Source organism: Apiospora aurea, assembly GCF_038362705.1.
Source record: "Apiospora aurea strain CBS 24483 chromosome Unknown utg000007l_segment0_segment0, whole genome shotgun sequence".
NCBI lineage: Eukaryota > Fungi > Ascomycota > Sordariomycetes > Amphisphaeriales > Apiosporaceae > Apiospora > Apiospora aurea.
The window spans coordinates 429650-443371 of record NW_027117394.1 but is presented as its reverse complement, the minus strand read 5'-3'; the positions used below and the strand labels follow the sequence as shown (position 1 = coordinate 443371).

General features: G+C 37.9%; 2 protein-coding genes across 2 annotated transcripts; both read left to right on the top strand.

Annotated features, from left to right (window-relative positions):
- Window positions 1-3348: 3348 nt before the first annotated feature.
- Window positions 3349-4063, top strand: PG986_010432 (uncharacterized protein; the record flags this gene model as incomplete). Its single annotated transcript, XM_066846654.1, has 4 exons — window positions 3349-3422; window positions 3475-3546; window positions 3657-3867; window positions 3959-4063. The coding sequence occupies 4 exons, from the start codon at window positions 3349-3351 to the stop codon at window positions 4061-4063; spliced, it is 462 nt and encodes a 153-aa protein (XP_066696145.1).
- A 45-nt stretch (window positions 4064-4108) lies between these two features.
- Window positions 4109-4760, top strand: PG986_010431 (uncharacterized protein; the record flags this gene model as incomplete). Its single annotated transcript, XM_066846653.1, has 2 exons — window positions 4109-4279; window positions 4383-4760. 2 exons carry the CDS (start codon window positions 4109-4111, stop codon window positions 4758-4760), a joined length of 549 nt encoding a protein of 182 aa, XP_066696144.1.
- Window positions 4761-13722: the final 8962 nt, after the last annotated feature.

Genomic DNA, 13722 nt, shown 5'->3' with positions numbered 1-13722 from the left:
GGCCAGGGCCCGCCAAGAGCAGCCAGTCGTGCTCCGGGTGCTGCTGGTTGGAGATGGGCCATCGAATGAGCTGATTTTATCTGATGATCAGATAAGATGGCAGCGGGGACGGTGCATGGACTAGCCCTGCTAGCTCTGACAGGGGTCGGGCATGAATGGTGCGGTTCGCGACCAAGAAGGCTTGGGAGGGTTTTGATTTGGGGGGCTCCATCCTTACGGGACCGACCGGGCTCGCAGTTCGCAGGTTTTCGTGTTCCCCTTCCCGTTTCCTGCGACTGGAGGCCAGGCTAGTGCCACTTGGTGTGAAGCCAGGCTGAGGAAATGTGCCAAATGCTGCCCGAGGGAGGCTTCTCTAGCTCCAAGTTTGCTGACTGTGTAGGTAATAGGGTCGGGCCTGCTTTCCGAAAGTGTCCAGTAGCGTTGCCGTCACCGGCCTTGGCGGGCACGAGCGTCGGATCAGATAACTCAATTGAGATCCCCATCGATCGTAGCGCCGACTGCCTCCTCTCGTCAGTTCATCTTTTCTTTTCTTTCCAGCCGTGTTTAGCCACGAGAAAGTGGTCCCTGCCTCGTCTAACGGTGATGGATTACTTACTTACCGTCGGCTTGAACTGTTTAGCTGCAGTGGTTCGTAGCCAAAGGTTCGTTTTTGGCATCGGTGAGCAAGAGCGTGCAGACTGACCATATGCCCGAGAAACAACGATGAAGGCGGATTCGAAGACTGGTTCACTCTGCCATCGGGGAAACTATTGTCCAAAACGGGAAGGAAGAAAAGGCACTTGCTTATGGGAAGCGCAAGCTCGAACTAACCGTCACACATGTCGGCCTCGCCACTGGGGATATGGAGCGGGCGAAATATAGGCCGATTCTACCTCCGGATAGATCTAGCGCTGCGGGCCGACCGGCAGAGCTCTCCAAGATGTCAAACCATTGGCTAAGTCTAAGTCGGCCGAAGAATAACTTGGCCATAGAGTCTGGGCATTATTTGCATGCTGGCGGGAAGCAAATCGCCCAAAGGAGCTTCAAACACAGGTTCGGGAAGTTGCCGTTGATGAGATAGTCTTCCAGGTCCATGCTGGTGGTATGGATGAGGGCACTGATGTTTCGTATGGTTGGATCCTACAGCGATACTCTATGATCCTGTATACTGTCTTTGCCTAGGGACTGGTTCAGCCGGCTCGACATGACAAGTCCCTCAGAACCGCCCAGCTCTTCGTCATCGCCACATACCAGGATGAACAAGGCTGCAGATCATTGGTGTACCAAAATGTCGCACGCAAAAGTGGAACTCCACTAAAGCGTACGGCAATAGTGGCATATGTACTCAATGCGACACAAAACAAACAGTCTCGGGTAGATTGGTTCATATCTGTCTGCTCGCTTGACGTGACCTCTATTGACAACTTTCACTCCGTGTCACGACACTATCGGTAGACACAGCAATTAATTGCCTTATCACTCTTATTTTGGACGACCTAACGTTCATTCACACTCCATACTTGAGTTACAGGAGTAGATACTTATTTCGAGGAGAGGATTTGAAGTCTACTGTGTTGCCTGACATGCGTGCCTTGAAATCTCACCATCCACACTGCACCCCTTTTCGTCAGGTTCAGGGGTTTCCATGGACGACGACTCCCTGGATCTGGTCGCTACATATGCGAGGAAGATATATGAACTTGTGACATCTTTACTAGAGTTATAAATCTATGTTGGGGGATCTGGTCCAATTTCCGAAACACTGGGTGATGAAGCTCACCACCCGTCTCGCTGACCCCCTGCCTCGCTGACCCCCTTTTCCCCACCAAAATCGTAAAAACTTCATAATATTCAAAAGGTTCTATAAAATTAAATAAAATAGGTAAAATTAATCAGATCTTTATATTTTAAAATAAAAGACAATTTAAAGTTAATATAATTTGAATTTAAAAATATATAAATTTAACGCTATTAATATAACGCTTAAAATGTGAATTTGAAATTTTATATATAAATTACTAAGAAATGTAAAAATTAGGATAAAACTTTAAATAAATATTATTATTTAAGTTTAAAACATTTTACGGTTACAAGATATTATTTAAGAGGTAAATTAAAGAAACGAAGTTTATAAGTAATTTATTTATTTAATTATTAATTTATTTTAAAATTTTAAATTATTTTCTATGTGGAAAAACTAGAGAAAATTTATTTTCTTTAATTAAAAAATGGTTTTATTTTATTTATTTTTTATTTCTAAAATAAAATACTTTATTAAGCTTAAATATAATAAATAATAAAATAATCACGTGATTTATATATAAACTTTATTTTATATTCGTTATAATAATATTTTAAATACCTTAATTTATTCTATTAAATAAAACTGTAAAAAATATAAAATCTTTATATTTACTATTTATTATAGTTAAATTCTAATAAAACGAAAATTCTTCTTTATATTTTAATTAAAATATTTAAAAATAGCCATTAGTCAATGAGAGGGGGAGTCAGTGAGGGGATACGTGAGCTTGATACCTTACATGGATCGAAACGGTACGATTGTCTCTGTTCAAAGTTTAGCCCAGATCTCGAGTGAATGTGTGGGCAGACTGAAACACATGACCTCGGATTTCTCATGCAACTTTTGATTTAAAAAGGCTGGGGGCTTTCTGGGGTTGAGGTCCTACAGAAGGCTGCCAGAGACATTAAGCCTCCTTACGACTCCATCTTGAGAAGCACTCGTAGCTGGAAGCAACCCGTCAGATAAAAATAGAGCTATACAGCCATGGAAGTTTATTTACCGTGGTCATCATCAATAGCATATACAACGAGTCGGCTCCATCCAAGATTGGCAGAGAAAAGGGGGGCCGTTCAGCATAGTCTCGATACCAAATGCCGTGGGAACTGTGCCTATGTCGGCAACCATATCTAGACTAGAACACTGACAAGAGTGTCCACACTGCACGCTCACAAGCTTGGTTGGATCATCCAATATCTCACTCAGCTATCCGAGGCGAGGTCAAGGCAGAGTTCGCAGCTTAGGGCCGTAAGGACCAGTCAGTTTGAACACGGTCTGTATTACCTCATATATCCGGCTTACACGAGACATTCTAACGGGGCTGGACAAGTAGGACTGACTGTAACGGTCAAACCTGGTCCATACCCGGATCTACCTAGTTATTGGCATTGCCCAGGAATCCCATCATCCCAGAGACGGCCGTTGGTTGCACCAATATATCCAAGGACAATCCTGCGGGCTACAAATGGCAACGCAATCGCCTATATGTACCAGCAAGGGATTCTCCCGAATACTACCACGGACGAACCAATCTGCTATTTTTACACCGCTATGATCACCACCATGCAATGCCTCCATTTCAACTCGATGCTATGTTGCAACATGTCATGGCTCAGGACAGCCCCGATGGATGGAAGATGACGTATGTGGATCAATGTGCCTATGTTGACTGCTTGACACTGAAATTTGGCAAGTCTCTGGTCGTCATACACATGTTTTATCACAGGAACACGGGAATGGATCAACCAGCGGTCAGGCATCAGCGGGTGGGTAGACAGGGCAAGGAGCCCAAAACAGTCTGATCTGTGTAGTTTTTATATTGATACAAGATATACATGCTCGCATATATACAGTTTATGTAACAAATCCGCCACAGTAAGAAGTACCAAACAGACATGTATCTACGACATCATCCTGCTGCCGAGACAGTGCTGCTCTTTGTAGTTTTAGTTCTCGGTGTCCCGGCCGGTCAGGCCACCGAGGAGGCTACCAACGCCACCAGGGTGGCCACCCTCTTGTCCGTTGCCCTTGTTGGCGGAGCCGCCGTCGCCAAGAAGGCCGCCGAGAACGCCCCTAAGCGTGTACAGGTTAGACAAGCTGAAATAGAAGCCCGGTATGGGACAGAAAATGAACTCACTGAGGGGTACGCTTCTCGACCCCGGCATCTCTGCCAGTTAGACCACCGAGAAGGCTACCAACACCACCGGGGTGGCTGCCTTGCTCTCCGCTACCCTTGTTGGCGGAGCCGCCATCGCCGAGAAGACCGCCGAGAACGCCCCTTGAGCACGAGTTAGACATGGTGAATCCAAGACCGGCCAAGATGAAATCATGGTTGACTTACTGGGGAGCGCGCTTTTCCACCTCGGCATCTCTGCCAGTGAGGCCGCCCAGAAGGCTTCCAACACCGCCGGGGTGCCCCTCCTGGGCTTGCCCGTTGCCCTTGTTGGCGGAGCCACCATCACCGAGGAGTCCGCCGAGAACACCCCTAGAGCAGGCTATGTAAGCGAGGGTACGATGAGAGAGAGGCAGGGGTTGTACTATTAACTTACTGCGGAGTGCGCTTCTCGACCTCGGCATCGCGGCCAGTCAATCCGCCCACAAGGCTACCGACTCCACCAGGGTGACCCTGCTCCTGTCCGTTACCGCCACTGGGCTTGGAACCGCCGTCTCCGAGGAGACCACCAAGAACACCCTGAGGGCTGCGCTTCTCGACCTCGGCGTCCCGGCCCGTCAGGCCGCCCAGAAGGCTTCCGACACCACCGGGGTGGCTGCTGGAGCCGTTGCCGGCGCCGCTGCCGCCGGAGCCGCCGTCGCCGAGAAGACCGCCGAGGACGCCCTGGGGAGTGCGTCGCTCAAGCGGGGCCGCGTTGACGGTGGTGAAGACGGCCAGGGCCGAGGTCATGACCATGGAGTACTGCATTTTGATAGAGTAAAAAGAATGAGATTGGATATGAGAGTTGTCTTGGATGAAGAAGTGTGAGTAGATGTCGAAGTCTTGTAAAGAGAGACGAGAAAGGTGAATGAAGGACGTTGATGAAAGGTGAGAAAGTGATAGTGGTTGTGGTTGCTGTTGATGATTGTGATGATGAAAAGTGGGAGTTGGGGGAGAGAACGAAGCTCAATATATACATCTCTCGATGGAGAGTGTGTGCATCGCGAGATTGTGCGTCGATACCCAACAGACCCCTGACCAACAGAATGGACTCAACAAGAGCACGTAATACCAGTCTGCTAGCATGCCTTACCAGCATGGCATCTTACTCTATCCGGGACTGCCGGGGGCACCCCCACGTCCCATGGGGTTCGTCTGCAGCCCTACGGTATCAGGTCGAGAGAGCAACGTACACCCGCTCTGCTCCCTTCTGCGTGTGCAAGCGGGAGGGATTCCGCCAACGCATAGTCGTTTAGCAGTGTTGGTAGATTTGCTCAGCCACCTGACGTGTTCCCCATGGTCTTGGTTTGCGTCATCATCGCGCCGCTTGTGTTTTGGCTACCTCTGATGAAGATGCAGAAGGTATGGGATTGTGTTGGCAGAATAGTAGGGGTGGGGGGCTGAGGCAATCCATGCCCTAGCTAACAAGCATGTGTCAAACAGATTGATCGTAGGGCTGGCTAGCCATGGACTAGTTGCGGTGCGCACGCAGCAGATCGTCCGCCCCCGCGTCGTGCTAAGGCGTGTCACCAACAATGCCGTCCGTGTCGGTCAGTCGCTGCGCCCCCCACGCCGCGTGTGGCATTCCACAATCCACTCCCGGCACACGCACGTGGGCATGGGCACCGATTGGCCAAGGAGGAGAGAAACAACTCTAATCTGCCGCCAATCCTAGTGCTTGTCAGTCGATACCGTCGTTGTTTTACGGCATGGCCTAGTGCCAGGCTAGTAGGGGGGGAGGGGGCGGCTGCAGACTACAGTTAGGGGAGATCGGCTGCTACGTAGCCGCATGATTCCCAAAGCGGCTACCCCAGATCCCCTAAACCATAACCACATATCCAGAATATAAACAGTACCTACCTTGGCATATTTGGCATTGTTGATGCTCTCCCCTCCGCAGTATCCGCCGCATCGGGAGGCTCGTCAACTCATTATTCTCTGACGTGGCCGACACTGCCCCAGACGGCGCCAAGACGTCAGTTCGGGCGAGCGGGAGCTACCCAGATCACAAGCGAATCAAAGCATTGATAAACACCAGCCACATGGGCATATTGAACCGACATCGGCAACATGGCATATGGCGAGGCTGCTGCATACGAATGCAATATCCCATTATACCCGTGTCCGTCATCCAAGTCAGGCTGTAGACACGCGTCCATGATACTAACAATACCAACGGAAACCCGCCTGCTTTGATCTCAATCGTGTTCATCGCCCAGCTATTCTCGAGTACTCGGTACGCCTTGTACTCTCAGATCACGAAGACGACGTTCCTCTGATCTAGTAGCCACGACACGGCGAGCTGTGACATTAAGCGGTTCCAATACCCAGGGAGGGCACAATGGTTAGACGCGGGGGCCTGGTTATAGTTATACGGAACCGTCGCAGTATTTCAACCGCGTAGGCATATAGCTTGCCTGAGTTGCCCTCGATTCTATCAGGGCTAACTTGAGCATCGTAGAGCCACAGTCTCATGCCCTTCCTAAAATCGTCCTTTATAGGTTTAAGATATGAGAGGAAAGACCCTCTAAGCCTCTAGAATCCGCTGTAGACTTCGCCCAGGTTTTCAGTTAAGAATAAGGCTTACTTGAGTTTCTAGCTCAGCAGGGATAAACTAGGAATCCTTTACGTTAAATAGCAGTAATAGGTGGTTCGCACGAGATTAATCTATATTACACGGTAAAGAGCGTTAAATAATTTATAAAGTATTAATTAAAAAAAGAAATTAAAAAAGCATTAACGTGGTTTATTACTACGCGACGTATATTACTTAACGACGTACTTTTTTTACCTTTTAACTTTTTATATAAATTAATTTATATTACGGCTTTAAATATTAAGATAAGCCCTCGGCCCTTAACGAACTAACTAGCTTAATGTTATATATAAACGCTCGGAAAGCGTTTTTTCTTAAAAACTTTTACTTTTAATTCCTTATTTTTATAATTTTTTAAACTACGTTTTCGTTTATATAGTTACCGTTATTTTAAAAATTATAATAATAAAACCGATATCGCTTTATTTATTTTAATACTTAATTACTATTTATAATATTATATAATATGGTTTACTACTACGCGACGTATATTACTTAGCGACGTACCTTAATTTAATTTTAATATAATTAAACTTTAACGCGTAATACTTTTATAATTATAATGCCTAATTAATCCTAAAAAAATCGGATAGTTTTAATAATTTAAGCGATACGAAACGGACCGAATTAAATAAATTAAACAGTAATAATAAAAGCTTATAATATACCCGAATTAACTTTACGTTATCGAATTTACGGCCGAACTTTAAAACGCGAAATCCGATTAAAACGACGTAAAATAAATCCAATTAAAAAAGAGGTATTTCGTAAGCATATAATTAATTTAAATATTCGAGGGTTGCCTCCCGATTTCGCTAGTATAAAAAATATAATTAATTTTTTTATTGCGTTACGCGGCGGCGACCGCGTCGGTAAATATTAGGTTAAGCGTTTTATTAACCGTAACCTAGATTTAAAGATTAAAATAAATTATCGGTATAATTATTAAAGGGCTCTTTACGAAAATTCTAAAGTTATTTCTATTTAATTTATACTGGTCGCGAATATAAAAGCGAAATACGGGATCGTTAATAAGGATATTTAGAATTTTAACGAAACCGGCTTTATAATAAATATAATCGGGTTAATACTTATTATAATACGCGCTAAGCGGCGTAAAAAAGCGAAATCGGTTTAGTTTAATAATCGGGAATAGATAACGGCGATTAAATATATTAATTCGTAGGGCTAATATATTCCGCCGTTTTTAATCGTTTAAAATTAATATTACCTCGCGAACTAATCCTGTGAAATCGATTTACCGGGCGATTAAATAATTAAGCCGACTTTTAATGGCTAAACTAATAATAAAATAAGCTTAAATTGGATTAAACATTTCGATAAATATATTAAATTGTAAACGAAGGGTCGCTATCGTTTCCTAATTCTCAACGGCTACGAGAGCTACATTTCGGCCGAATTCGAAGTATATTATTAAAATAACGATATTATTACTATTAATATACCTCTTTATTTATTATACTTACTTTAACCTTTCGATATAATACTTTATTCGCTTTTAAAACGTATTTATTCGAAAGAAATCGAGTTATTTATTAAGGTTTTTATAAATTATATTATTAAGTTCGAGTTTTTTATCGCTTTTAAAACCGCGTATTTTACTATTTTTACGGAAACTAATGTTAAATTTAAATTTAACGTATTTAATTTAATACCTTATAACCCTAACGAGGTAATTAATAAGCTAAATATACGTCTCCGGACGCCTATACTTAACTTATCCCGTTTAAGGACAGCTAGTATTTATAACCCTTAAACGCTATTTAACCCCTAATAAATAATTAAGCACTTTATTTATATTAAAAAAAGGGTGTCTACCTATTAAGGAAGCTCTTCGACGCCGATTTTAAATATAATAAACTAAATAGTAAAAAGTATAATTAAAATAGCTTATAAAATAACCCTTATACGTAATAAAATATATATATTAAAGGAGGCTAATTTAACACTTTCTAAGCGCCGGATAGTTAAAAAATCGCGAGTTTAGTTTAAAAAGCCTTTATTATTAAGAAATCTTAATAATTATAAGATAAAAAGGTAAAAGGGAAGCATTTAACGTTTAATAAAAGTAAAAATAGGGGTTCGTTAAAACGAAGGGCGACCGATAAAAGGCGCTGTGGTGTTTACGGCGAAATAGGTTATAATATGTAAATATATAAAAAGGATATAAAATTAAGCGAGGAATCGAATAATAAATAATTTTAATTAATTTTAAACGTTATAATTAAACTAATTTATATAAAAGGGTCGAGAAGTAAAAAAGGTGCGTCACTAAGTGATATGCGTCGCGTAGTGGTAAATTACGTTAGCTTTTTTTTATAAATATTACGATTTATTACTGTAATAATTACTTAGTTTAACGTTCTCGTAAACGTTTATATTCTCGACGCGTTTAAAAACGTAATTATATTTAATTCGAAGGTTTAATTTCGATATAACCTTAGCTTTTACGATTATATTAACGGGTTAAAAATTAAATTAAGTTCGGTAAGGTTTTAACTCGTAAATATATACATTTAGCTCGTAAATACGTAAATTCGGTTCGCTTAAAAATAAACTATTATAATAGTAATATAGTGCGTTAACTTATGCGCTAATTAATATAGAGACTCTACACTAGCCCTATTACCCTATTATTAAAACTAACCTACCGTATCGGCCCTAGCTCGATTTTTTTTCCTTTTTCTTTATCGTAAATTCTATTTATTTAAGACTTATTTATAGCCTCGTTTTATTAAAACTTAATAGCGTAATTATTTACGACCGCTTTTTTTATTATTTAATAATAGAATATTTTATTTATTTATTCGAATTAATCAGTATTACTTTTATCGTTACGCGATAAAGAAATAGATTTTAATTAATCGACGTTAAAAACTTTTAGCGTTTAACGATTCACTTTAAAATAAATACGTTATAACGCGTAACGAGAACGACCGTGCTTTTTAAGCCGAGGTTAAACGATATATATAATTTAATTAAAATGTTTTCGTAAAGCTTATTAATAAACTTAAGGAATTTAATAAAAAGTTAACTCGCTTTTTTCGCCGCTTTTTTAACCGATATAGTTTATTAATTAACCCGGAGACCGAGCTAACGTAAACTATTTAAAATAACCCTGATAACGTAGAAAACGAATAAAGCTTTTATATTTTTACCGATTTCGAACAATTATAAAAAGAGGCTTAGTTTTCGCGATACGATACTATTATTAATAATTTAAATAGTAAAGATTTATAGGCCCGATTAAACGCTTTATCCGACCGATATATTCGCGACGGTAGTAAAGCTGTTTTTTTTTCGTTTTATAAATTAAGGTTAAAGAAATTAAGTGATTTTTTAAAAACGGACTCGTAATTATCGATAAGTTTAAAAATTTATGTAATAATTTAAACGAGTTATTTTAAGAAGTACGCCTCGTTTTTTTTATTAAGTCACGCTTATACGGTAAAAGTATTTAATTTTTATATTAAGGCCCGCCGAGCGGACTTTTAATTAAATATAATTACTATTGAAGTTAAATACTTAGCTTTTTTTATTCGATTACTACGATATTTTTAAGGGCGAGAATTTAATAAAAGAATAGTTTAAGATTAATGGATTAAATAGTAAACTCGATTTATTAAAGTTTACTTTAAAGGAATTAATTAAGGCTTATAACGAGGCTATTACCGCTCGAGAGTCCGTAAAGGCGACCGTAAACGATTTAACTATCGATTTTATAAAAACTAATATTAAATCGGCGAACCGATTAAAATAGCTATATAATATTTAAGTCGCCGTTATTTAATTAATTATAAATAAACGTAATAGTATTTTTTTATTATAATTAGCGACGAAGGCACCCGTTATAAAAAAAATCGTAAAGTAGAAATCGACGATTTTTATAGCGATAAAGATAAAAATAAGGTTTTTTTCGAGGTTTAATTTTATTAAATTAAAGATATGCGAATTAAAAACGCCGATTATTTTATTTTTAACAGTTAAGTGTTTAGCGCTATCCGTAATTATATAAAAAAAGAGGCCGCTTATAAGCTATTATTTTTTTTCGTGATTATTATTTTAATTATATTATTATTATCGATAAACTTTTCGATTATTTATAAAAGCGTTATTTCGATTATACCTTTCGCGAAAAGGTTAAAAAAGAGTACGATTAATTAGAAATAATTTTTTAACCGGATATTAAAAGTTTTTATCCGACTTCGTTTAATTAATCGAAGAAAAAGAACTCCCCCGTATTTTTTAAAAAGAAAGTTTTTACGATAAGTTTATACCTCGCGTTATAATTATTACCATTACGATATATTTCGACGAAATCGTCGATTTTAATACGTATATTAAATATTATAAATAAATAGTTTAAAGCTTTATAAACGCGAACGAAAAAAAAGCGGTCCAATAAATTTATTTTTTCGTTAACCGCTAAAAATAACTTTAGTAATAAAAACGAAAAAGCCGGCGGTTTTAAAACCGTTATTTTTACGAAGTTTATTTTATTAATAAGTATTTTTTTCGATTAAAACTTACCCTTTTTTTATTATTATTAAAGAAACTTAAAAGCTGGTAAAAAAAGGACGCTATTTTAATTATTATTAGATTAGTTATCGGAAAACTAATAATTTTTTAGAGTAGTATAATACCGGAGGACGTAAACCTGTCGATATTAACGAGATTTATTAAAAGTATAGAGGATTTTCGCTTAGTTTTTTTTAATAATTATAAGCTTAATTAAGCTTTCGCCGAGCCGAAGGGATTAAAAAATTAATTTTAAGGAATAAGGATTTTTTGTTTAAAATAAGTGTTAATTACCGTTAAAAATAATTTAATAATAATACTATTTAATTTTTTATAGAAATTAATTAAAGGATCCTTTTTAATTTTTAAATATATTATAAATAGTAATAGATTATTATTGTTTATTATTATAGCGTTCGTTAATACGAGAGTAGCCAGTTATTTATTTATAAGCGTAAATTTCGTTAATAAAGTAATTAAATAACTAGACGTAAAACGAGTAACGTAGTTTATTACTACGCGACGTATATCACTTAACGACGTACCTTTTCTACTTCTCGACCTTTTTATATAAATTAATTTAATTATAACGCTTAAAGTTAATTAAAACTATTCGTTATTCGATTCCTCGTTTAATTTTATACTTTTTTTATATATTCGCGTATTATAACCTATTTCGCCGTAAATACTATAGCGTTTTTTACCGGTCGCCCTCCGTTTTAACGAACCCTTATTTTTATTTTTATCGGGCGTTAAACGTTTCCTTTTTACCTTTTCGTTTTATAATTATTAAGATTCCTTAATAATAAGGGCTTTTTTAAGCTAAACTCGCGATTTTTTAGCTCTCCGGCGCTTAAAAAATGTTAAATTAATGTAACGATGCTTATTAAAGGTTTAATAGAAACCTAGTAGAACGTACGCGGGTTTATATTAGTTTATACGAGAAAGTATTTAAACGGGTAATAATATTACACTATTAATAAAGTAATAAAGTAATTAAGTTTTAAATAAGTGTTAAAGCGTAGCTTATAATATTATAATAGGTTATTAAGGTATACATTTTATTAATAAATAAAGATTAATGCTTAGATTAATTACTAAGTAAACGAGAGTATTTAGGAAACTATATAAAAAAATGCTTATTTTATACTTAACTTCGCTCCCTTATTAATAGTTAACTCGTTAACTTATTCGCTATCTTAGAATAAGTTTTTAAGCTTTAAATTAAAGGTTTATTTATTACTTAAGAATAAGCCCTTAATCCGTTAATTTACCTAGATTAATAATACCCCTTTATAATTTAAATAATCCGTTACGTAATTTATAGTTAATGTTTATAGCAGTTCTTATTTAGAGATTTTAATCTTTTTAGCGGGGTATCGTACTTTCGTGGCTGCTTATACTTCGTTTTTAGCCGTATAAATAGGTTAAGTCGTAATATTATCCCCTCTCTCCTTAGGCCTTTATCCTTAAAACGCTAAGTTTTATAAATATCCCTTATTACCTTCTATTAATTTTTATAAGTTTTTTTCCTCCTTTTTTTATAATTTTTTATAATATATATTTATTATATCTAGTCGTATTAAGAAATTTTTTATCGAAGGTAAACGTACTAATAAAAAAAGGTAAATAAAAAAAGCATGGATTAAGCTCGTTCCACTCGCTGGACGAGCGAGTCTAATCTATTAACTAGCAAGCCAGTGTAGGGTTTATTAACCTCGTAATTAGACCTTATACCTCCCCTTTCTTAAAAAAAATTTAGAATAAATCTATCTTTAAATTAACGTATATCTCCTTATCGTATAAATAGTTCTTCTCTTAAATAAAAGCGATTATGTATCCGTAATAATTTATCGGTCGTTTACCCCTTTTCGTTTATTAGTCCCTCGTTCGGGCTTATTTTTTTTAATACTAGTAAACATGCCTTTCTCGCTCGCCGATTATACGAATGCTTATTTAGCCTTCTTTCCGCGTCCGCTACTAAGCGTACCGTAGGGATCGAATAGCGTTTTAACCTTACGCTTTTTAGAGCCGCTTATTTTTAGTTCTTTAATTCTTTGCAGCTCGTTTTCGTCGTCGTTAGGAAGGTTTCTTTCGACGGATTCGATTTATCGGGTTAAGCTTCGAATAGAAATAATTATTCCGTTAACGATTTTTTTTATAGCTTCGCTTTAAGCTTTTATCGTGTCCAGCTCGGTACGTATCTTCGTTAAGCTTTCGTCTTATCGTTTTACTTCGTTCGCTAGCTTATTTAAATCCGTTGTTTTTAATTTATCGATATCCTTACGCTAATTCTTAATAACGGCCTTAGTTTCGTTAATCTTGGTTTTAACGCCCCTCTCTTTAAATACCTCCTTATTTAATTTATTAATTCGGCGAGCGGCCGAATTAACTCTTTTAACCAGGCTATTTATCGTTATTTTAAGTTCGAAGGGGTTGTTACTCGATTCGATAGACTCGTTATTTAACTCGGGCTCGTTAAATTCGTTTCCCGGTTTAACCTCCGGCTTATCCTGTTCATTATTTTATTCGTTTTTTAAGCCGTTTTTGTTTAACTCGAACGTAAGAATTTTAACGATTATCGATCGCTTTCCGGTAATTAAGGTTCCTATTATTAACTTTTTAAAGCGACCACGTCCTCGGGCTTATTTAATA